General features: G+C 37.3%; 2 protein-coding genes across 13 annotated transcripts in view; one reads left to right on the forward strand and one right to left on the reverse strand.

The window, feature by feature from the left end:
- PLPPR5 (phospholipid phosphatase related 5) overlaps positions 1–25,081 on the forward strand; it is a 166,330-nt gene that overhangs the window by 37,183 nt on the left and 104,066 nt on the right. For 3 of the 11 annotated variants that reach the window (XM_042819131.1, XM_042819120.1, XM_042819138.1), the window contains exons 2-4: positions 7,516–7,696; positions 9,090–9,269; positions 18,939–19,025. The exons of 2 other annotated variants lie outside the window; for them this stretch is intronic. Coding sequence is in view for 8 of the 9 variants with exons in the window: in XM_042819120.1 (XP_042675054.1) it covers positions 9,267–9,269; positions 18,939–19,025 (90 nt within the window). In the remaining variant the exon portion in view is untranslated. The remainder of the gene's footprint in view (positions 1–7,515; positions 7,697–9,089; positions 9,270–18,938; positions 19,026–25,081) is intronic. 6 more of the 11 variants (XM_042819121.1, XM_042819122.1, XM_042819123.1 and 3 more) reach the window with 3 other exon arrangements.
- Positions 1,672–25,081, reverse strand: part of PLPPR4 (phospholipid phosphatase related 4) — a 30,402-nt gene continuing 6,992 nt past the window's right edge. The window contains exons 1-7 of one of the 2 annotated variants that reach the window (XM_042819113.1): positions 23,307–23,592; positions 17,879–18,064; positions 16,066–16,195; positions 14,185–14,380; positions 9,590–9,647; positions 8,200–8,373; positions 1,672–6,302 (exon numbers count right to left, since the gene is read on the reverse strand). In XM_042819113.1, coding sequence (XP_042675047.1) covers positions 4,965–6,302; positions 8,200–8,373; positions 9,590–9,647; positions 14,185–14,380; positions 16,066–16,195; positions 17,879–18,064; positions 23,307–23,417 — 2,193 coding nt within the window. In that variant the 5' untranslated portion in view covers positions 23,418–23,592 and the 3' untranslated portion in view covers positions 1,672–4,964. Of the gene's footprint in view, positions 6,303–8,199; positions 8,374–9,589; positions 9,648–14,184; positions 14,381–16,065; positions 16,196–17,878; positions 18,065–23,306; positions 23,593–25,081 lie in introns of those variants that run through there. The other variant, XM_042819114.1, reaches the window with a different exon arrangement.

A 25,081-nucleotide genomic window follows, 5' to 3' on the forward strand; every position in this document is an offset into this window, starting at 1 on the left:
CTTAACTTTTCTTTCTTTATTATTTTGACTTCCACCTATATTTCTTGATATAGAACACAGAGCATCTTATACATTTATCAACAGTGGCTTATTTTTTCCGTCTTTCCCTCCTTTCCTACTGCCTCTCTTTGCAGTGTTGCTGTTAGGCCCAGGTCAAAGCCTACCTCATCTTGCTTCGGGACCTCCAAAGAAGCATTCCTGGCTCAGTGATCGGGAAGTATGCACTTCCGGGGGCTTGCAATGTCCCAGTCAGCATCAAGAGGTTACTCAGACTCTTGCGCTCTTTCCCAGGGTCTCACTGACCCATACCATGGACATTGCTGCCTGTAACTTTCCCAGGATACTGAAATGTGTCTGAGACAGACCTTGTCCACTGACTCCAGACATTATGCTTTGCACAACCTCATTCAAGGCGTCCTTTTGCTCAGGCAAATAACCTGCTGCCCCATGAGATTCTGCTGCTGGCCTTTCATGAAACTTGCTAATACGGTGTGGCCAGAGCTTTCACCAGCCCTGACTATAAGCAGAGTATTCTTCCAGTAGCCACAGAAGGAGCAGCCACACATCTGTACATGAACTTCCTTTCTCTTCAGAGGGAACAAATGCTCTCCTAATTCTTTTGCCTGAGGCCCTTCTGTCTTACATTATCGTGAAGGTCTTGGCAGACAGATTGCCAAGTGACCCAGATCTGCCTCACAGCTTGTGATGACACTGGTTGAACCTAGAATGCTTTGGCTGGGAGTGTGGTGTGTGTGTATGCAATGCTACTGTACCCCTCAGCAGCACTTTGCTGCCTTGTCTCCTTGCCACTCAAGGGTCACCGTGCTGGAAAGGCAGGAAAATACAAAGCACAGCCTGCATGAAGGCCTGAGCACACATGGGAGAGCTTATCAAGGTCAGTTTGCTTAGTGCATTGCAGAGGCCCTTCTGTTGGTTCGTACTATGCCGTTGGCAGCGTCTGCTCAAGTCTCAGAGTGGTACTTTCCATCCCCAGCACTTAAAGGCCCTGCTGATGCCCCTTTTTGGAGTGTTTGAAGGCAGGCTTGGAGACAGTGTTTTCTTTTGCATGCCAGGTGTGGCTTATAGATCAGACAGTGTTTTTGACAGTGGACTGCTGTACTTAAATTCTTCACTGTTGCTAATAGTAGGGTGTTTGTCACTCTGATGACTATGTTCTGCATCCTAACTTCTTCCCCTAGGGAGAATCCTTCCTCTTGGGATTGCCCTTGACACCTGGCCTGTTGTCATTCACAATCCAGTCAGAACCTCATTGTGTCTGACAGCTCTGCCCCACGCTAACTAGCAAAGATGATATAGAGACAATAGGAGCATAGCACTCCAGTTGGTCCTGCAAAATGATCTGGTAGATGTGTCGTGACAGCATGAAGTTCTCAATTCATTTTATGTTTCTGTACATTGTTTTTTCAGAGAGACCCTTGTTTTGGTTCTGTTCTTCATGATTTCTTACTGCAATGCTGTGGCTTGAGGTTTCCCACTAATAACCCCTTCCACATATCGTGAGAAACCTAATATTGGAAAATAATTCTGCTTCATCACAGATGAGATGACTGAACATCAATGAAGAATTTTATTTTTATTTTCATGATGTTAGCACAATAAACACAGTAGCATTGATCTGTACTTATTTAACAAAATACATTTATAGCAATTTACAAATTCTTTTCCATTTTAAAACATTGCATAACATTTTATTAAACACAATACTTTATATAGAGAGTTCTCATTTAAAAACATATTTCTGAGTATTTCCTCTTTTCAGTAAAGCATAGCCTAACAAAGAAATTCGTGCCTGTTAGCAAGTAAGAAAATCAGAACACTAAGAAGATGTCACCTGTAAATTTATTTAATTTTAAATTAAGGTATCAGTGGAATGTAAACAAAGAGTAATTTTACAAAAGGCTCCTTATCAAATATACATGCAGAGGTCTGAGTTCTAATGTATATATTATTACATTTCTGCTCTCTAACGTAATATAATTTGATAAGCCATTATTAAAAACAGTAGCCTTTGGCACTTTGAGTAAAAAAGAATATATCAATATTTATGTAAAGAACACAATTTCAATGATTACACAAGAGCTTTAAAATCTTTTGTTAAGAAATAGGAAACCTTAGGAAAAATATCACACTGCACTTGAAATAGTGCAGCAAATTTTAGAATAGTAAAAGCAACACATATGCCAATATATATCTGACTAAAACCAAGGAATAAAGAACAAACACTCCCGCCAGGAATCCTGCAGTTTCTAAAACAGCTAAATTGCCAGAGGGAATATTTTCTAATCTTTGCTTTATTGCCATTATTCTCTATTTTAATTTTCCATTATTTTCAGGCTCATCTACTCATGTTCTCTTGCCTTGCACTCACAAACTAAAACATGATTGTGTATTATTTCCCTGCTTTCATAGGCCAACAGTGATTGTGTCTTACCTATTCCTTTAAAGCTAATTTTACGTGCTTTGTCACGTACTCAGACTAAACTAAATCCAAAAGTTTTTTTTTCATTGCAATCCAAGTGTTCATAATTCCTAGGACTCTCATACAAAATTTGGTATTAAATACCAAGGAATAAAGGTACTTTACTTTTAAAAGAAAACAAACCAAAACAAAACACCACCACCAACAAAATCCTGATTTGTAAGTTCTAGAATCTGAGAATGCATTTCTAAAAAAATTGTTTTTTTTTGTATCCCTGGCATCTGTGATTGTATTTCCCAGCTATCCTGCCTTAAAGCATGCCTTCAACATACAAAGTACCCTGGAACCCAACCTGTTATCCCCTTACATGTGACCTGCAGAACGTTTCCCCCTAATCATCACATGCATGATGGGATCTTTGTCTTCACTAGTAGCAAAATTGTGGTCATTTCCTTAAGGGCCAGCATTCTTCACAGCACTGAGTGATGGGCAGGTGGGGGAAGCATTGATAGGGCTGGCTGATAGCTAAGCCTGGAGCACCTGTGTAACCGTAAGGTATGTAAAGCTTTACATCGACTACAAATCCATTCTTCTGTGCAGATTAGCACACGTCACCCTCCTGTTTATATAATTAGTTAGGCCTAGAGTCAGATTTGGAATTTGGTTGTGATTAGTTTTTTGTTGTTATTTTTTGGTCTGTGTGTGTTGTGCTATTTATCTTCCTGCAATGGGATGATTCTTTCTTCTGCTTGGCTGAAGCAGGCAGGGTGGGCTTTTCCTCAAAGATCTGTGGGGTATGGTTTGTAGACAAGTTCAGACTATGCCATATCATATGTATCTGGTTATGTGATACCCTGAATAAGAAGATGACTTAGAAAAAATAAATAAGTCAGATGCAGACCTGATTTACCTGATTTAAGCAGTAGCTTATTCAGTAAGGGGACTTCAAATTCATTCCCACCCTTCTTGGTGGGGGAGCGAGTAGATGTCTGTTATTAGCTCTTCAGAAGAACGAGGAGCTACACTGCATGAGCATTACCCATGGCTTCCTCCATGGGTAATTGGGTTTGTTCTTTAAGTCCAAGACATTGAATGAAGCTTTTCTTCTAGTATGCCCAAGATGTGCTATGTGTATTCCTTTCAAAGTTCATCAGTTTAACAAGTTTTGGCAATGGAGGGCTTTAGCAAACAAGCTTTCTTTTATTACATCCGAAGTTTAATTTATTAAAGTAATTTGTGTTCTCTCAGGTGCAGACACCCTCCATGTTCTTAAGTGGCAGTGGTGAGGGAAAGAATATAGTCCCTAACAAGGTTCTGGAGGGTGTCTCAAGGAAAGTGAACAGAAGTAGTGTCATAATGCAACACTCGTTTAGTGATTCTGCAATACCAAGGCATTCCATCATTTAAAGCATAGCACTAATTTCCTAAATGGTGACTGGGGTGAAACTTGTGATTGTTCTTGTGGCATGCTAAGCAAGTAAGCTGAATGACTGCTTTTAATTGTGGGCTATGACAGTATTTACTGTCTCCTTTGAAGCTGATCAGGAAACCAGCGGTTTGTTTTTATTTTCTCATGGCTCACCTTTCACATTTTGCAGTTGTAGGTGTCAAACATTACAAAGTTAAAAACTAACAGAGCAATGGAAAGGGTTGTTTGGAAGTTTAAAAATGCAAGATCTTAATTACTTGTAGCACTTTAAAAGACCCCTTAAAAACATAATTTAAAACAGTTCTACAAGTTAGCCCACTAAGAAGCAGCGTCTTCATTAGTAGCACCTGTTCTTAAATAAAAGTTGAGCAGTAGCAGCAAAACTATTCAAAATAGATAGTTATTCCATTCTAATGGAACGTCACCTACACATTTTTTGTTGCAGTAGACATCTTAAAGAACTACACAAAACCTTTGCAATCTTTGAATGTGACAGATCCACTATAACAAAGCTGTAAATATTTCTTACGCTAAATGAATGCAGCCAGCATCATCCTAATATTAGCAATATTATTTTTAAAGTAACTGCACATCAATATGTCATGTGTTTGTAGAGTCTAATAAGTATGCAAATTTTCAAAACATGTAAAGTTATCAGCACCATCCTGTATTAAAGACGTGGTGCAAATTCTGCAAAGGTGAATATATACCACTGATACAGCATTTGCTATGAAAAATTCAGTCGATTTTGGACACAAATATAAATAAAAAAAAAAGTTGGCACATTCAGGAATTAAAGTGTCTGTGTTCAAGACTGTTATTTTAACATTGCCCTCAGATAAATGCTTTGAGTCTGAAGAAGCAAGTTGTATGAAAACGTTTCACATTAGTTAGGTTCTGGCGTTGTGCTTTTCCCCCACTACATGATTTCCTTAGGCTCATGCACTTTGCACATCAGCAGTGTTCAGCAACTTTTGCGCTGCCGATCAATCATTTGGCACATAAAGGTAAATATCAACTCTAAACAAAGAGGGCAGAACCTCTGTGAAGATTTGTTTCCTTTGTGGTGGTACAGACCAGCTGATATGTCTCCTCTCATTCCTTGTATGCCCGTGTGGGGGATGTGCCTTTATAGAAGATGTTTCTGGTGTTCTCTGGACTGCTCCCTCGTTCAGGGATTAAAATGATGTTACCTTTTCTTCGAAGTGTTGAGTCCCTGCTAGAAGAAATGGACAGGGTCTCTGAGCCAATCTCACTTCCTTCCACTGGTGTGACTCTTATTGTAGTGATACCATGATGGTGATGCTCGGTGTTATCTATATTGCTTCTTTTCCTGTCACCTGACCCATAACTGTCTTTCAAGGAGTCACAACTCTCTGAGTCTCTGTTGAGATCATTTAATTCATATGTCTGACGAAGGGTGACTTTTTCGGGTCCTTTCCATTTCCATGATCCACTTCCTTCACCTTCTGATGGCATCTGAATTACAGGTCTGTTATTTTCGGGATGGGCCTCAACTCTGACAATGCTGCTTGGCTCATGGTCTGTCAAGGTTTTGTATCTGATGGCTCCTGTACAAGTGACTGTGCTTCCCTCTGAACTCTTTGGACTGCCCTGAAGCACTCCTTGCTGCTTAGACATGGCTATTACTTGCATGATTCTTGGCTGGCTGTTGCTTCTACATGCGACGCTCTTCTCAGCAGCTTTCAGCCATTTAGCTCTAGCTGAACTACTTTTGGGTGATGTGTTCACATTCTCTTGAGTCTCTTCAGGAATATGTACTAACTGGGAAGAGCCAGGACGTGACTGAATAGAGACCCTTGGCCCACCAGAAAGACCGGAGTTGTTACAACCTGGTACACTACCAGGTTGAATTTTCAGGTATTGGCTACTTGGACCATGGTGATCACCATTTACACCCACTCTGGAAGGCTCTGAGCTTGACCTCATTTCTATAGCCCTTGGTGGTGACTGGCCAGATTCAGTCTCTATTACTTGCAGTGACAGCTTACGGCTTTCATTCTTATTCTTCCACTGGGAAAGCAGCTGTTTGGAGCGGGCAGAGTCCATAGAAGCATGAATTGTTGCATTTCGTCTTGCTGGATCTTCCAAGGATGGTGTGTTGACTCTTGGCAGAGTGTTGCTGAAAGTTACCATGTTTTCCTTTCCCATTGGGCTTCGTGGTGTTATGATTTCTACATCAGCATTTGCTCTCTTGATGTTAGTCAGAGAACCTGAATCTCTGTGGTTTCTATTAAGGATGCTTTCTGAACGGTGAGAGACAATGCCATCAGTGCTGCTACCATTTTTACCTGGCAGGATTCTATTGGCATCTTGACTGAGGTCTGTCAAGGACCTTAGAGGTTCTCTGTGAAAATTCGGGTGAAACACATTCTCCTCACTCGGCAAGAAGTTCCCCACAGCATACAGGCCCTGATATTTGAACAGAATCATTAACAAGTAGTTATGAAAAAGAGAGATTTTTAGGTATCTTAACTACATTCTTCTGTCTTAAATATTGAGTGATAGAATTAGACCACTTTAACTGAGAGTTCCTTCCAAGTGTATCCTTATCTTTATATTCTAAATTCTCTATATATTCTCAATCTGGTAGGTAGAGGTCTTAGTAGGATAACAAGGGAACATATTTCTTGGCTATAAACACTTAAGGAAAGTATTTAGCCTCCAGTAGTGCTCTTCTTATTATAAAACAACAGATACTGCTGAAGAAAGAATATTTTGTTATGAAAATATAAAACTAAATATTTGTAGTCTACTGCGTGAAGCTATTTAACATCTACAATACTGTCTGCTCTGATTTAATGAATCTCGTTCCAGCTCAAGTTGTGCCGTGATTGTGCCCTTTTCCTGCATAATAACCATGTAGTACAATGTCTACACGATAGAACAATTTATCAGTTTTAAATCAAATGCATTCCAAGCTGTGCATATCTGTTACAAGATTTAATTATACAGCATTTTCTTATTCAATATATTTATTGTAAAATGCTGTCAGTTTAAAGATTGCACTGAGAAAGTGTTCTATGAAAGGCTCAAATGTCTGACTCAATCTTTTCGGTTACTTGATCAGTGTGTCCTTTTTAGAGTCATTTGTATTTTCACCTATCTTTCCTCTTATTGATGTTTAGCTTTAAGTGCAGATTTACTGACCACTGGGTTTCCGAGACAATGTGCCTTTTAGATGTGTGTTGTCTTCCCCATGTGGTTATTGCATGACCTAACAAAGACCACACTTGTCTGTAGATTTCAAACATGGGAACAACAACTGCATTTATGAGAGTCTGCAACAGCTTAATAATTTGAAATTATATACTCAACAGGGTGCCTTTCTGCTCACAGCATAATCATAGAATCTGACTTAGTAACTTGTGGGTTTTTATTATCTTCTCTGGTTGCTGTCATTGTTGCCACTGTGAAATCCAATTTTTTTCCCTGGTAACCTTTGTAGGCAACCTACATGTGCCTTAGATTATTACAACACAGAGAAAAGGGGGACAGATTATGAATTTATTATTATACTAAAATTCATTGTTGACTTCCTTGGGGGCCAAAAGCTGTCCCACTGATTGTTATGACTATTTTATTCACTGTTACACTGTCAGCAGAAGTTCCTTATTGCTCACAGGATCCTGGATTGACACAATCATGTTGGAGATGTATTACAAGCAGCAAGCAGAAGCATCCAACATTTCCTCCAATCAGATACAAACAAGCCTATCTTATGTGCATCTTTCCAACACCCTTCTGAAGTGCTCCATCTGTTTCAGTGCCGTACAGATGAAGTGCAAAGGAGTAACCTGACTCAGGTATCCTGTTTCCCTTGCAAAACTTCCCCAAAAGCTCTAAAGAACCACAAGGGGTTGATATTATCTTTGATTTCCTGCAGGTTTAGTAGTTCACTCAGTGGAGTTGCTGTACAATAAACCATTTTTTTAATGTGATGTGAGCTCACACTGGCAGCAAGTACTGGTTAATCCAATATTTTCCATGTATTATGCTTTGAAGTGTGGAGTAGAAAATATGTATCTTAAAGAAAGTGCATCATGTTAGAGCTGTTTCTGCATGTAGTACTAGACTATTATATACCACTTGGTGCATTCTCATGGCACTTTGAATTGAAATACGTATTTGCTTTTCCCTGTTTCTTCTTAGAAGTGATTACCCTCAACACCATCATCTTCAGCACATTTGGATTATATTCTTAATTATGGTACATTACCATGACAAAATATTTTCATTTAAAATACCAATACCCTTATTGTATACATATGTTTTATTCTCTAAAATATAACAACATCTATGTATTTACCAAATAGAGAGCAATTCCTCCTCCAATGAGAAAGCCACAGTAAACATCAACTGGGTGATTCTTATATTGAGTGATTCGAGTCAGACCACATATAATTCCACAGATGATAAAAGCAAAGACCAAAAGTGGCTTCAGAAGTTTTGAGGAGTCTGTTAATGTAGAATTGAAGTACATCTTAAAAAAGAAAGAGATGAAGAAGCAGTTACAGAAACTGAAATTTACCTCAGAAGATACATGAATTTCTCACATCAAATGTTTCTTGGACACTTAAATCGCTGTTACACTAATGTTGAAGGTAATCAGTTTAATTTTTTTAGCAGCCTTGTTAAAATCTACTCAATTACTATAGGAAGATCTGAAATCACAAGGAATGGATTTCTGAAAGCAGAGGCAATGTTGCTTATTGATGTCAATTAGGATAAAGATTTTATGCCTAAATAATTTTCACACTCAGAACCTAAATGTAAACGTGACTAAGCAGTCCCTGTGTCAGAAACATAGAAGCCAGATGAAAGCAATAACTTATCACCAGATGCTTTAGAGAGCTATTTCTCATCTGGGGGTGAAAATGGGAGGTAAAGGGAGGCAAAAATACTTCAAATTTTCACCCTTTCTCAGGCTGAAAAAGTACTGGCAAGTTCCTGGTATGCGTGCAATTCTATTACTTAGTTTGATTAGTGAGTTGCTGTTGTTTTTCCCACTCCTCTCTGGTTTTATAGCATGAAGGATGGAAAATTCTTTTTAAATTTCAAATAGGTGATCACTCATACATATATGGGCCCCCATACTGAAGAAATGTCAGTGGTCAGATATGGGAAATCAGCTATAATCACTGAAGCATGTTCTAATATTTCCTGCTAATTAGTGGTTTTTATTGCCTTGCTTTGCAGTAGCATCTTTGAGGCCTCAGAGAGTGGTTGTGCCTGTTCATCAATGATGCAATTCTATGGAGGTCAAATGAAAATAGATCACATAAAATGTTTGTGCCTTAATGCCTGAAGTTTAAAAACAATGAGTCAAGTGAAGAGAGGGCAAAGGAAAGATAAAACATGTAAAGGCTGATTTGAATGGTAAGTTAAAACTGTCACCTTATAAGATAAATAAGCATTGCATTTTATATGTGAATAACATGAGGCATTAAATACTTTAATAGTACAATGGATAATGTTGCTTCTTAACAAAGAGTGTGAAGCAGTCACATCTTTTCTGTATTCTTTATAGAACTGCTTTTATTTTAGCTGCTGATAATTTCATTTTGCTTTTAAATTGACAGGATAAAAACTCATATCTGTTCAGAATGTCCAGGCAATACATCACTGTAATATGTGCAGCAAATTACATTCTGACTTTCGTCTTATTTAAATGAAAATGAATAGAGTTGATTACTCACCGAAATGTACACTGCTGCAAAGGCTGCCAGGGTGGCATGTTGAGATGGGAATGACTTTCTGCCAAGGAAGGACACTCAAATTATGTTTCTAAGTTCAAATATATTGTGCTAGTGTTCACTTGAAAAAATACACTGGATGATACAGTAATTTCAGCTGGCACTTCCTAGGCAATATATGATCAATCATTAATATTTACTTTCAAGATTTCTATCATCTGGAGAAAGAACTAATCTTAATATTTAGCATGGAATTATTTTTGTGTGCTAAGCATGGTAGGTATACTATGAGTGTGAATGAGCTCTAGACTGGATGCTTGATTTTAAGAGGGACATTTCTCTAAATTTGTTTTCATAGATAAATTTCCATAATAACTCTTATGCGTGTTTCTAATTATACAAAATATTTAATGAGTGAACCTGGTTCTTATGATTACTCCTACTGGCTTCACTTGGACACTTTGATGTAAGAACTTCTCAGCTATGTATACAACCTGGATAGTCAGTCCCTACCTTCATCTTTATTTGCCCTTTTTGGTCTTTTTTTTTTTTTCTTTTCTTTCTTAATTTTATCATTTCATAACACAGTAGGAGTTAACAGAGCGCAAAAACATGGAATGACTTTTTAGATGTTAACAAGTTCCTTTCTGAAGCACAGAGCAAGAGTGTAAATGAAAATTTGTCCAAACTATGTGGCAGTAGGCAAAATCTTATTTTTCTTATTTTTCTTCTTAACCCATTTCTTTCTTTTCTTCTAAACCCAATTGGCTAAAAGTAAATTAAATTAAAAAAAAAAAAAAAAAAAAAAAAGGTGAGAATGTAAAGAAGAGATTTTACATAGCAGAGGCAAAAATTTAGCTGGGTGTGGATTCAGTAACAGCTATTCTATGAGAGACATCTAGTTCACGGCTTGCGGAAGCCCTGAAAAATTCTGAGCTCTAGAAGTGAGTACTTCAGATGTGTATCAGTTTACAGCTGTACATTTTTCCCTTTAAATGGCATGGATGTGTAACATACTGGCTGCTTTGGTGAAGAAGAGTATGTCTTTCCTGCAGTCACAGGAGCCACTTTCACCTGAGATAGGCTGAAATAGAAAGCTCAGCTTGGGATAAATGCTTCAACAATCATTCAAGGTGGTTTTTGAGAATCTAGCTGGGCTGCATGTTTCTGCATCCATTTTTTCTAGCAGCACCGCAGCTAAGTTAAAATAGCAGAGATTGAAATATAGTCCTTTGCTCTTAGATGTTTTTCTGCAAAGGAGCAGATTCTGGTTTCTAAATTTATTTCTTATGTATTCTGCTTTGTCTGTTCTAAATAATTCATTCGTAACGAAATGTGTGAATGTAGGTCAGTGTGAATGCCACACTGCTGACCTGAATTTGAGCTCATGGCTCCAGCAGCTCCTTGACTCCGGCCAAGATAAAATCAGTATGATTCTTTTTTTCACTTACAAAGACAGACCAATTTTTTTCTTCTCCTAAGCAAGCCTTTCTCAGTTTGTGTCCCTGGTTCAGGGGAGGGCAAGGGGGTAAATATATGAAAAAAATACAGGTGCATATAATGTCTATCAACTCCTTTACTCTGTGCAGGTTTTAGTATAAGCATATATTTACTTACAGTCTCTGTGGAGTTATTCTGTAGGTTTGATTCTATGAAGTTTGGTACCACTCAGAACTTAGCCTAAATTTGATGGCATTTTGCTGGTAAGATACGTCACTATGCTACAGTCAGTTTTCTGTTTGTTCTGTTTTCTATTCACATGCTTTTAGAGCTAGCACAGTATGTGCACTCTGTGTACTTTCTAATGGTGACACTGCTTTTGTTCTTTTCAATTTGCTATCTGTTCATCTAAAATGAAAATAATTCAAGCTAAAAATATGTAGGCTTTTTGCTTGGCTCTTTATTGAGGAGGTGAACAAAGATCTCAAAGAATACATGCCCTGGGCTCATGAGACAGTATATCACTCTGAATGCTCATGCATGAGGAATGCATGGAGGGGGAATAATGATTAGAGAGTCATACTGAGTCAGAACATCAGAAACAACAGAGGATAAAGATCTCACTGGAGATCTGAATAGAAATGATTGAAAGAATTCTTTGAAGATTAACAGAGGAAAAAGGATGAAAGAAAAAAGGTACTGCAGAAAATTAATTCATAAGGGAGTCTAGAGAAGAATTTCTAGAGCCAAAATTTCTAGAATGTACAAATTTAAAAATGAAGGCCATTATAAATGTCATAAGAACAAGTCCCTTAAAAACTGAAATTGCTGAAGTCAAATTAATCTCCTGAGCTAGAGAAGTTATATTGTAACTCCCATACTAGGTGACTGAAGGAAGTACTGAACCAGTAGCAACTGCTGTTTGCTTTGCTGAAGTTGTCACAATTATATGAAAACAAGAATTTGATAAAGGAAAATGGCAATAAAATTTTAGTAACGCAAAATCGAGGGTGGGATCAGGTGTGTCAGAGTATTAAGCAAATATGTTCTCTATGATAGGAGTGAATTTGACTTATTAGTATATGGTTCAGGACTAGGGGAAATGGATCGAAGTTGAAGGAGGGAAGATTTAGGTTGGATGTTAGGGGGAAGTTCTATACAAGGAGAGTGGTTAGGCCCTGGAACGGGCTGCCCAGGGAGGTTGTGGATGCCCCGTCCTTGGATGTGTTTAAGGCCAGGTTGGACGGGGTCCTGGGCAACCTGATCTGAATGTGTGTGTTTGGTGGCCCTGCTAGGCAGGGGGGTTGGAACTACATGATCCTTGAGGTCCCTTCCAACCCGGGTGATTCTGTGATTCTGTGATCTGTGATTCTGTTGTCTTCCTAAGAAATAGTAACACAAAAACCCACTGCTTAATCTTATCTGCTACAACTATTTCACTGGTGTGTTTTGTTTTGTTTTGTTTTAAGTGGTGATATTTAAACAAATATGATAGGAGTTTTTGGAATGGCTGCAGACAGCCAAATCAGGGCATTGTGTTTGAGATGATAACAAAATGAATGAGAGCAATTGAGAAAATTTTCCTTCCTATTCAACCTGTAAATGTGCAGCAGTTTCACTGGGAAACTGTGTAGTTGCAAAAGGTTGCTTGCAAACATCCGGATTCAATGGCAGTATCACAGTAGCAGCAGATGGTTACAGGAGAGAGGTGAAGGCCAAATTATTTAAGCCAAATGAAGATACAATCATGCCCAGATACATAAATAACAAAGATGGCAAATGAATCAGAGTACGAGCCTCAGCCGACCAAACATATTTAAGATCAAATAAATGAGAATCTTTAAACGTTAGTGAAATTGGTTTGTTTCCAATTGTGAATAGAGTCAGATTAGGAAATCTGCTGTAAGATATTTTACAGAGTGAGTGATTTCATGGTTCTGAAGTATGTCAACCACTGAAATCAATGTACATAGGTTGCTCTGAAAGTAGTGCCTCCTATTTATTTCCATAGAAACTGCAACACTTACGAAGAACTCTATAACCCTATTTGATAGAATATATTCTCAGCTACAAAACACTTTTTTTTCCCCCTACATAATCACCACCGTTAGCTATGTGTTTTTGTCAGAAATGAACAAGAGCCTGCAAGCTGGGCTTGGAAAAATCTGTATCAGTGGAGGTGACCCATTGTCACCACTTCTGAAATGCACCATCCACTACTCACTGTGCTCACATCCAATAAGAGTGTCCATAAATGTTCAGCACGCATCAGTGAATGTCTGTGAGTGCCATTTTTTTTCTGCATAGGGGGATTCAGTAACGCACCTTTGCTTCATACACACTTCCATGTCAGACACCACTTTGTTAGACTGTCCCTCTGCTGCCATCTATCACACAGCAACAAAATGTAATGGAATATTGGTGGGAAGGTTCAACCTCTGCTAACACTTGCCTCTGATGTCATGGGCCAAAATAATAAAATAGGAAGCATTACTTTCTGAACAACCCTTGTAAAAGCAAATAAACTAGGAAAGATATGCCTTGGTGATACAGACAAAACATTTTAATAATATCCATGTGACAAAAATGCAATGCTATAAGGCATAAAGTTAAAACAGAAACTAGCATCTTGACCTGCACAGAGAACCACAAAAGACTGCAAAGCTTTAGTGAGGTGGACAGGACAGAAGAAAAGAATACTGCTTTCATGCCTGCTAATTGGATACACAAGAAAATTATGCATCTCAGTCAGTAACAGAAATCATTATCATTTCAAACATTCTGTAATTCTGCTGTAATATTATTAGAGAGCAGGACATTTTAAAAAAGCACCATATGGAAAAATTTTGAAGGACTGCAAAAAAATGCAAAGAAATGTGATATAAATGACTAGCAAGAGCTTAAACTGGTGTGGAAAAGACAAGACTGCTATTGTATTCACTGAAGCGCTTTGTGATTTCTCCTTTGAAGGAAAGAAAATAATTAACTACTTTTAACATGCTTCTGAACCTGAAGAAGATTTCCAAAGCCCACAGTTGGCCTAATGTCTTCATAAAGAAAATTAAACATCACTAAACAATGCTAATGTTCTCTGCTTTATTACTTAAAGCAAAAAGCAGAACTCATACAGACTTTATCTAGAAAAAGATAGAACCAACCTTCCAGCATTGATAATATTAGCATCAGCTCCTGAGCATATATCTTCCACAACATATGAGTTCTCTGAGCAGGATACGTTTAAGGATGTATAGTTAGGCTTGCAGACGGTCAGGAAATATGGTGCTTGATATCCTGTTGATAGCTGTATAATATCAGTAACAAGAGCAGTAGAACAAAGACCAAACACATGAACACCTAGGAAATAAAGCAATAAAGGTTGTTAAGTTTATTGTATTTATAAATTAAATGAGTCATTGTGTAAAATGCACTCAACATTTTACAGAGATCTGTGGCTCCTGTAATTGGGCTTGCAAGAATTCAACTGTAGCATAAGATCTGTTTCCTTTATGGAATCTTATTTCAGATGAATTCTTTAATATAAAAATTAAGATTATTTATGCTTGCTTTCTTCCTATGGATACTTAATATTTAGTTTTGATGACCTGATATCCTCCAATATATTTTTTTCACAAAACTAAACTATATTGGAGCTGCTTCTATTTAGAAAACAAATTTTAACTGTCTGTAGTACAACCATCTATTTAAGTGAAGCATATGTGCTCATTCTGTGCTTGGATCTGTCCATTGGAACGTTTTACGTTTTAATAACACAACTGCCCATAGAACACTGCTCTGAGAACCTGATCTCTCTTTATTATTAGGGACTCATCAGCTGTCAATAACTTTGGTGTATCTTCGTTACGTTACGTTACGTTTCTTGAGTACCAAGTCCTCACCACAATTACAAAAATTTTTCTTTGTTGATGATCTATGTTATGGTCCTGTCTGATTAATAATATCAAATTCACAAAGCAGCTAATTCAACTTTTTAACCGAGCATTTTCTAATTGCTGTTTCCCTAAGGCTCTACCTCTATTTCTCTACTTGTATTTATATCAAATTTTCATCTCAAACCTAAAAGAATGCTGAAGTAATTGTTCTACCAAAAATAAACTGCAAATCCAGGGTATGAATCAAAGATGAAAGTAAAGCATCCTTGAGCTTTCTTTGGTGATGGAACAGGATGCCATACTGGAGAAGCTCTTCTTATGGTTGCGACCTACAACCCCCTCTGCTCACTGCTGCTCTTAGCAGGATATGCTTTATTGGCTATATATATAACATCTCCTAGCATTGTCTTCCTGCTTGCCAGCCTGTAGACATCTAACATGTAGTCCACCTAGGAAGTTTTCAGTCTGCTGTCCTGCGGCCTGTCTTTGCATATGTTGCCCTCACTGATGAAAACTTTCTGGAACAGAGACAACCTTTCCTTTAGCCATTCATTGGCAGAGGGACTTAATTGTGAGAGTGGAGCAAAGTTCAGCCAGCCTTTCAATCTCCACTTTATTAAATACAGAAATAATGCAATTCATCACGTCCCTCTCTATCATTATGTTGCCAGATTCTAGCCCTTTTTCAAGAGGTAGATAAGCATGTAACAGAAAAAGAATATCAGGTCTACTGACAGGTTCTAACAGGTTGTTACTGTCATGCTGAATGCTGTATCAGCTGGGTTGAATCCTTTTGATACACTGAAGACAGGCAGGGGAAACTCTGCACTGAAACCATTAAAAGGAAGGCAGTGCAAAGTGAGCAGAGAAGGAAAAGCAAACAATTATTTTAGACTGACAATGGACTAGAAGAGGAAAGGGAAAATGGAGAACGTAGATACTACTTTACTGAGTGCGGGGCTGCTTTCTTGCTTCCCCTTGACAGTTTCTTCTCACATTTTCTGGCAAAAAAAAAAAAAAAAAAAAAAAAAAAAAGCCAGTGACAGCCCTGCAACTGTTCTGAAAGGCTGTTTCAGAAAAGGAAATCTGCATGGTGGAAACTGAATGTACACAGAAGGCTCTTCTTTCTGAGTAACATTTGAAACCCACCAACAAATCTGACAGCTCTTCTAAGAAATGAATTGAAGTTGCATCCTCCTGCATTAATATTGGCCTCTGTTCCAATCCCATTTCTTCTTTTGGACAGGCAACAGTACAGAATTCCTTCTCCTACCATTATCTGCAACGACAAAGAAGCTCTTAATTTAGATGTAGCAATTACTCATAAGACAGCAGTAGAATTTAAAGGGCTGAAATATTACTCGGACACAACTGATATTTTCCACTGACACGTACATTCCTTGAAAAGGAATTTTACATATTGTGTGTCAATATGTAAACATTCAGTAATGCAATTTAGCCTGTGTGAGGGCAACGAGAAAGTGGCACTGACATTAAATCCAAGCACCATAAAGTTTTGAAAGGAGACCTTTTCTTTTATTAATATGTTTGTGTAAAGCTCTCAGTGGAATTGGAGCCTTGATCCACAGCAAAAATTGGATTCTTCTACAGTAAAAACATAATGATCAGCAATTCTTGCCTTTCACGTGATCCAGAACCACAGCAATATCTTAACTCTTCTTAAGGTGGTTTTAGCCATCAGTTTTGGCTTCATGCCTAGTATTTACTGTCAGCTTCTAATTATGTGGTAGCCTAATCTTCCATAATTATTTAATTTGGCTTGGATTTTAACCAGGTCCACAGCAGTAGAATAAATTCTGTCCTTATGTCTGACTTAAGACACAGGCAATTGTAAACAGAAATAAGAATATAAGTGAAAACAAAGTGTTATTTGCTGGAAAATGTGGATCTATTTATAGTTTTGCAGTCTCAGGTTTTATTGTTTTTCCTGTTAAGTATTGCAGCTTGAAAATCTGTGTGGGGCTTGTTAGAATTCAGAAAAAAATGATGTGTTGAAATATTCAAATGGAGGGGGAAGTTCTCACCACTACGAGAAAAAGTCATAGTCTATCAGCAGATGAGAAGTAACGTAGGCTTTGCACAGGGCGTACAGTACAATTAAATGCTAAAGCATCTGAATTCAGAAGAGTCTGACATTGTAATGATCCATGTTTCTGCACACTAAGATCTCTCACTGGCATTTCCTGTGCTTTATGAATACATATAGAAAATTTCTCAAATCCCACAAGCTGTAAGACATATGCCAATAATACACATGGTAATTTTCTGTATTATTTTTGGGCTACAGTACAGACCTGGTTAAAAGCAGTTGCTACTCATTAATAATGTATCACCAAGCTGCTCATATTCTGACAAGAGTTTCCGTTCTGCTGAAATCATTTTCTCCCTTTGGATGAGCCATTAAACCAGTCTCCTTCTGTCTGCTCTTAACAACTAACTCTCAATTCAGATGTGTCCCAGTGCAGTTTGGGAGAATGAAATTGAGTTCACAGACAAGGCTGATACACCTTACTGAGCAAAGCTAGTTCTAAAAAAAGTGATATGTTCAGTGCAGTAAACTTAAAGCTGCCAATAAAAAAAAAAAAAAAAAAAAGTGATCTTTTAAAGTGTTGTATTAGTTTCTTATGATACTCTGTTTGTAAACAGTTATTAATATTGCACAGCATTAATGAATGATTATAACTATTTTCACTCAACTGTTGATGCTTTTTCTTAACTTAGTACCTGCAGTTAGGATAGTGTAAATGAAGTGCTACAGGGAATGCTCTAAGAGCTGTGCATCTCCTTTTGCTATAGGAGGATAAAACTGAATTTAAATTCCTAAAGTAATTAGTTTGGGTGATACCCTGCAGCCTAACTGGAGACAGAGCACTTACTTTCTTTATGCCAACTGGAACCCTGTTCAAAATCTTCAGTAACTAATGGTGCACCTCAAACTTACCGTAATTGATGGTCCAGCAAAAACCAGACTAAGCAACATCAAAAAGGGAACTGCTTCTTGTGTAGGTTCAATATATGGCATACTCAGACTCTTGTCATAGCAATTAAATCCGGAGTGAACTGGCTTGAAGACATCAGTAAGTTCAAGAAAATACAGGCTAACAACAGAAGATGCCAATATGGGCAACTAGAAATGAAGAAAACAAAAAATTATAGAATAGCATTGTATTTGCAGAGACAACATTCTTAATAAATCACTGTAATGTTTGCTGTTTACATCCCACTGCTCCTTACTATATTTGTTTTACCTTCTATAAATAATCAATTCTCTAGAGATATTATACTGTTCAGTTGATATCAAGTAACTCTGTTGTCTACCAAGCTATTTAAAATACCCATTCCAATTTTCAGCCCACATAATTCAGCGTTTTCATCCATGAATCATTAATGGACATTTAATTTTGTTTTTAAAAGTAAGTACAGTAGTGCAATCTCCTCTGTGAGGTGTCAGCTTTCTGCTGTTCATCCTCACCCTTTTTGGTAATTTAGTTGCTATATATATGGCAGTATTTATACCCAAACCAATTTTTATTAAGATTCACAGTAAAATTTAAAGAAAAATACAAGATAATAGAGTGTTTTGCCTTGGTACATTCATTTTGTAATTCCATCAAAAAGCAATTACTTTTGATAAGATTCAGTCTGTGTAGAATATGATGACTGTATTCACAGTTCTTTTATCCTCTAGCTACCAGTGAATTTAACTTTCACAGTTGCTTACAGTAATTTATTAAGACTTTAGTTAGCTTTCCTGGGATAAATTTACCCCAGCTTACCACTATCTTCTGAAAACACAGATGCAACCAGTAATTCTTACAAGAGAAGCAATAGCAGAAAGATCTTTTGAAGCCATTGGGTGATAAATGAGTAGATAGGGCAGCCCCTTCCCTAGGATGGCCAGTGGGAAGGGTGACTAGTAGCACGTGTGATTTCTCTGCATCCTATTAGTGAATGCATAATAAATGATCAGAATTTTTGTTTGTTTGTTTATCATTTTCCAGAGTTCTCAGTCAACAAGGCAAGGTTGCAGCCAGTACCTGTGCCTCCTCTGCAATTCAATGACTCCCTTCGTGTCTGTAATAATTAAGGTACCTATGGATAATGTTAACTGCCTGTCTGCTTTCTTTCCTCTTTTATTTTTCTTTTGGCTATCACATTAACTTTTCCTTTTTATTAACTGCTGCTGAAAAGGAGAAGCTTGAAACCACTGAATAAATTTGCTAAGACAGATAGAATAATAACAATCAGATAAGGCTAGATCATACATCTTGAGAAAAAAATACTTCTCTTTTACATCAAGCACCTCACATTGAAAGGAATATGAACTCTCCTGACATCATTTCAGGCATTATGAAACTATATTGCCATTGCAGTCTTCAGTATTTACAAACAATTAAAATTAATTGCTTGATTAAAATTGGTATCATTTATCCCATTCTATATTAACATTAAAAAATTGATAAAACTGGATAAATATGTGTACTGGAAAAATGATGAATAAAAACTTAAAAAACTTTAAAAAATGTAAACTGTATACGGCAGAGAGACAATGATTTCTTGCATTCCTTAGCTATTTTCAGGTTTTCAAACCTTGTGATTTCTAAATGTAGAGTTTTTTTGTACATAAAATGTGATTTTGTTTGGTTAGGGAAGAAGGATACTTGCTAAATTTCTCTGAAACACACTTTTTAGTACACCTTAGGATCTGTTTGAAGTGAACAGATTCTGCTATCGCCAACAGTGTTCTTCTGAACTGAATCTTCTGACAGGAAATTTTGTCTGCTGCATTATCTTGGCTCACATTGATTCCATAGTAATCTTACCTATGTAGAGAAGCTGTGATTGCATAGAAGGGGAATGTTTATTGGCACCCTAAGTGAAGCTAAGTGCTACGAACACTGAAAAAATAAGACTAGGCGTCTAATAAGTTTGCTTCAATAAGTAGTTTATGTGTACTTAATATATAGGTATACTTAACAGTTGGTCTTGTTGATCCTTGTGGGTCCCTTTGAACCTGGGATATGCTCTAACTCTGTGATATGTGCATTGAAATACTGTATTAAAAACATATATATATATACAATGTGTAACGTAGTAAATACACAAAACGTAACGTTGAAATATATATAATAATAATGTGGATACATGTCATATAGCATGACATACATTTACTTCAGTTATATTGGAATAATTATATAAAATGTAACTAAATTGAGTTCTGCTTCCTACTCATTACAGGAAGATGTCTGATTCTTTAGCTGTATGAATAATTCCTTGATTCTCACTTCCTGCTGGGTGTAGTCCCTATTGACTATACTGCAGACCTGCATGATTAGTTATCATGACTGTTTCTAGTCATTATACAGGTGTACAGAGATAAAAGAGGACTTCCCTAAAGTCTTTGTGCTTCCCATTTTTTTCTGTTTGTTTGTTTTGTGGAACTGTGCAGAGTCTGTGCAATTATTTGTGATAAGGTGACTCCTGTACAGAAGGACACTTCCCTGGTGTGTGGGCTCTGGCACAGTCTCTCTTGTTCTTCCTTGTACATTGAGACTGCAAAGCATTTGAATTCATGCACACAGCAATTTCAGTTCTGCACAGCATTGCAATGTTAAGGTATTTGTGATGTCTTTTATTATTACCTATTTGAAAGTCATACCTAAGTGGCTTGGCCAGAGTCAGGGTCCCAGTGAGCTAAATGGCCAAAATGGGAAAAAAGGTCCAGTACCCTTCTGATATCTCTTCATCTAGGCTTCCCAACAGGTTAATTTCCTATGGTAGAAATGCAGGGCAGTAAGATGCATGGAGCACCTTGCACTCAGAGTTTCATCTTCAGCGAGTAATCTTCCTTTATTCTGACATTAAGAAAAGGAAAGCCTCTCCTGAGCAACAGGACCCTAACTTACCCATAAGTCCATCTCTGCTTTGGTTATGGTATTCTTAGGCAAGCAACTGTTTCAAGCAGTAATACTGAACAATCATAAGTAGGTGGCATCTGAGGTGACATTTTATTGTGAATCACTGAAATACGAGATGCAGACAACTTTTTTTTTTTTTTAAGTTGCTGTATGTTAGCTGCACTCATGTTGTCAATTACAAAAATTAAGGAATCGTGACAATCCATTTCACTGTCTTACAGCTCCACTACAGGACTCCTATAATATTTCTGACTGTAATTAACCACTCTTCTAAAAGAAAAGAAATAACTCTAAGGGACTATGAATCCCCAACACAACTGCTTACAATTCTAATGAATAGGCTATAGTCAGTTTGCTATATACAGTATGTCAAATCCCACAGGAAATTTTTCCTCCTATCTTCTTTAAACTATTAATATAAAATTCATTTTAAAAAAAGGCCAGAGAAAATTGAACATTTCTAAAACCTACAAAACAGTATAAGTGGCTATTTAATGTATGAATATTTATGGACTGTTCTCCTTAAGGCAGCAATAGTTCCATAATTACAGACTTCAGCTCCCAACACCTTGAAAATGCCAAATATAATTAAGATGTTATAATGTGTATTGTTTTAATTACAAAATGGAACAGGAATTTTCCTATTCCTAAGCAGAAAAATAAGCTCCCCATACATATACTCCATATATATACTCCTACTTTCTTGATTGGCTATTGGGGTAAGATCCTTGTTTAGTGTGTAAATGAATAAATATATCTGTAAATGTAGAGTTTGACCCAAATGGCCAAATTCCCTTCAGCATGTGAGGGAGTCAGGACTGTAATCAGCATAGTAATCAGCACTGCTGCTGAAAATAGTCTGATTTGGAGATTTTTGGTTGTTGTTTTTTCTTTTTTTTAAGTAGTATTTCTCCTTTTCATTTTGTAATTTTTCAACAATTAAAAGGCTTTATTAAGCATTAATACTAATGCATTCCAAAGGCCTTGCTAGATGTAGTATGATGTTGATGATTTCTTCTTACTCTAGGATGCAATTGGGTTCATTTTTATGTTTGCAAATACTCTTTCACATCTTGCTTTTCCTCTTCTTGATCTGTGTGTTTGTATTACATCCCCGTGGTTTACATGGTGTACATTGTTTTTGTACTTTGTTACTGTTAAATTAGTTTTAACAGTTTCCACTTCTTTATCTGACCGCTGGTGGAGTTGTTAGCAGCCTTCGAGATATCCAATACCAACAAATGTCCCAACTCCTTGTCCTACATCTGTACTTCTATATGTTGTACTCTCTATAATGCAGGAATAATAACAGACATCTTGCAAACGAGGCCAAGCCTTAGTGGGGAAATCCTCTTATTGGAGTGAATCATAGAATCATAGAATGCTCTGGGTTGACAAGGACCATAATGATCATTTAGTTTCAACCCTCCTGCCATGGGCAGGGTCGCCAGCCACTAGACCAGGCTGCCCAGAGCCACATCTAGCCTGGCCTTGAATGCCTCCAGGGATGGGACATCTGTCTCTGAATACCATGAGGCTGTCCTTTGGTCAGCTAGGCATCTAGGGCATTCAGTTTTGCCTCTGACCTTCCGACAAACACACTCTCATTCCGAGGGAAACATTGAAGTGTTTGCTGTGGAGTTAAACATAGGATCTTTACTATTCCATGGAGTCTCTACAAAGCTCTAATTTCTAATTGAAGGAGATTTCGAGTCCTCCCCTTGGAGAATTCCCAAATGATCAATACTTCACTGTAATCAGGTTTTCTCTGCAAGTGTCATAAAAAGTCAATGGGAATTAGATATTGATAGCGTCCTAAATAACACAATTGAGACAGAGAGGCTCAAACAAAAAAAAAAGGTGCAAATAAGTATTACCCTCTACTCCCATCCCTATTTCTACTTGACATTATGCAATTGGATACAAACTTTATTTAAATCTCTATGAAAATTAGTAGATTCTACAAATTTTTTTTCCCTAAAACTGCATGCTTGTAGTTACACATCTAATTTTCACTTTTGCCAGCACATAACTAGGCAGAGTCCGTATGTATCTTCAAGAGAATATCTTCAAATCCATGAGCTTTTCTGAGAGTGTAACCAAGGAGTATCACACATTCAGATGGTTAAACAAACTCTCTGGGATGCAGCTTTATGACCTTTTTTTGCCTTGCTTAAATGCATTACAGGTATTACCTCTTTTCATGAACATCCAGATCTTGTCTTGTATTAAACTGTGTTAGTGGCTACCAGCAGACAGTTTGAATATAAGTTACAAACATGATTAGCATGGGCTATATTTCAGTCAAGCAAATTGGGAAAAAATGAGATGCCTCTTGTGCGTTAATAGGTAGATCCTGATGTTTTGGTGCAGTGTGATAACCAGAATGATTAGGTGATTCTTTGCGAGACAGGATGCAAGCACAAAGGCTGTGGAATTTATTTGTTTTACCTGACTATGTATGACAGGCAGAAAAGAGAGCAGCAGGATCTGAGGAACCAAGCCACAATTAGCCAGAAGTGGAATAAAGACAGTATGGCTATCACACATGTCAGAGTGCATTAAGGGGCACTTGGTAGGATACTTGGATATATTTGGAAATAACTTCTGGACTCAGGTGGCCAACGAATTCTTCCATTGTTAGGTTGTTCTGCAACTCTTCCACAACAGGCAGAGAATTCCTGAACACAACGGCGGCCTTTTGGTATTTCTCTTTTCTTTCAATCAGGTGATCAGGAAATCTATTTAGGCAAACAAGTAAATACACAGAGGATTGCTGCAGAGATATGACTAATGAATGCCACCAGTTTCTCATTAAATCAATAGCAGACAAGCATTTGGAAGAATGATGGTCTATTTAATAATTACGTTGTTTTCACTGCAAGGCTGTGGAATTATGGGAGATTCTATTAAACTGTATTATAAATGTCAGTCCTCATGATACGGACTTCATGGTCTAAATGATAAGGCACAGTAGATGGATGAGACAAAGAGAGGGCTATGGTGGGGTGGAGGAGGCAAAGTATGTCTATTCTTAGCTAGCTGCCAACAGTGATTGCAGCTTTCAACCTCTGTGGCTGTTGTCCTGTTGTACTTTGCTGAGAGCTTCTTGAGACAGAAGGACAGGTTTCTTTTATCCTGTCAGGAATGAATACTGAGGTCATGACTATCATGTCTGAATACCTTCCAGAAATATGACAAGCAGGAAAAATAATACTAGGCAAAATGCTGCCATTTTTTCTTGCTTTTTAGAACCCATGGGCTCCTTTGTAGGATCCCCAGTGTAGCTCCTGCTTAGCTTCACTAGTGCCCTACCTGTGCCCTTAGTCAGACTGTTGTGATGAGCTGGGATTAAGACCAAGCACAAGCTTAACTGCATTGCAAACTGGGATGTCATGAGGACTTCTTAGAGATGGTACAGAACACAGGATGTGTGTAGAACAGGGAATCTGTTTAACTTAAAAGTCAGATTTGTAGATTTTTTTGCTACATTCTAAAAAAATTCTCATACACTCATGTTTGCAATATTAGACATTCAAGCTTTTCAGAAGCTCAGATTTCCATGTGTATAAAGGGTGTTTTGTTTTGTGCTTTTTTGTCTAAACTTCAGTTTCTACTGTTTCTTGTACTTGATTTTGGATGCAGACTTCATGTAGTCCAAAGCTAGGTGTAAGGAACTGCCTTTTCTCTGAAGAATTTTTACCTAACCATTGTCTATGCTTTGTGAAAACTAATTGCGGAGACATTATGTGGTCTTTCTTCTCCCATATTAACTCTATTGGATTTAATTTTGACTCACAGCTTAGAATCCCAGGTGCCTTTGAAATCTATTATCGTTACCATTTTGGAAAATTACATTATGCCTATTTCCATCATTGATTTTAGAGTTTAATTGAATTGTTCTGTGACTACCAAATTAGAGTGTAGCTTTAGAAATACAGCAGATATCCTTGTGCAGCTCCTAAAATCTCTTTATCTTTTGCCAAATGTTGATGGAAAACCTCTCAGCAAAGCGTAAGACCAAAAATAAAGTTGATACATAAGTGATAAAATTTACATTTTTCCCCTGTAAAAGTCAAACTGATGTATAGTAATTCTAAAAGGGCTTATTTCTCAATCTAAAATAATTTTAAAAATATTTCAGCTTAAGTATATGAACTTAAATGTGAAACAAACTCTTAGACAGAAATTTTACATCATGTGAAAAATACCATGAACGTATTCAT

Source organism: Centrocercus urophasianus, unplaced genomic scaffold, assembly GCF_019232065.1.
Source record: "Centrocercus urophasianus isolate 14NV4802_14NV808 unplaced genomic scaffold, USGS_Curo_1.0 seq_18, whole genome shotgun sequence".
In the NCBI taxonomy this organism is placed as follows: Eukaryota; Metazoa; Chordata; class Aves; order Galliformes; family Phasianidae; genus Centrocercus; species Centrocercus urophasianus.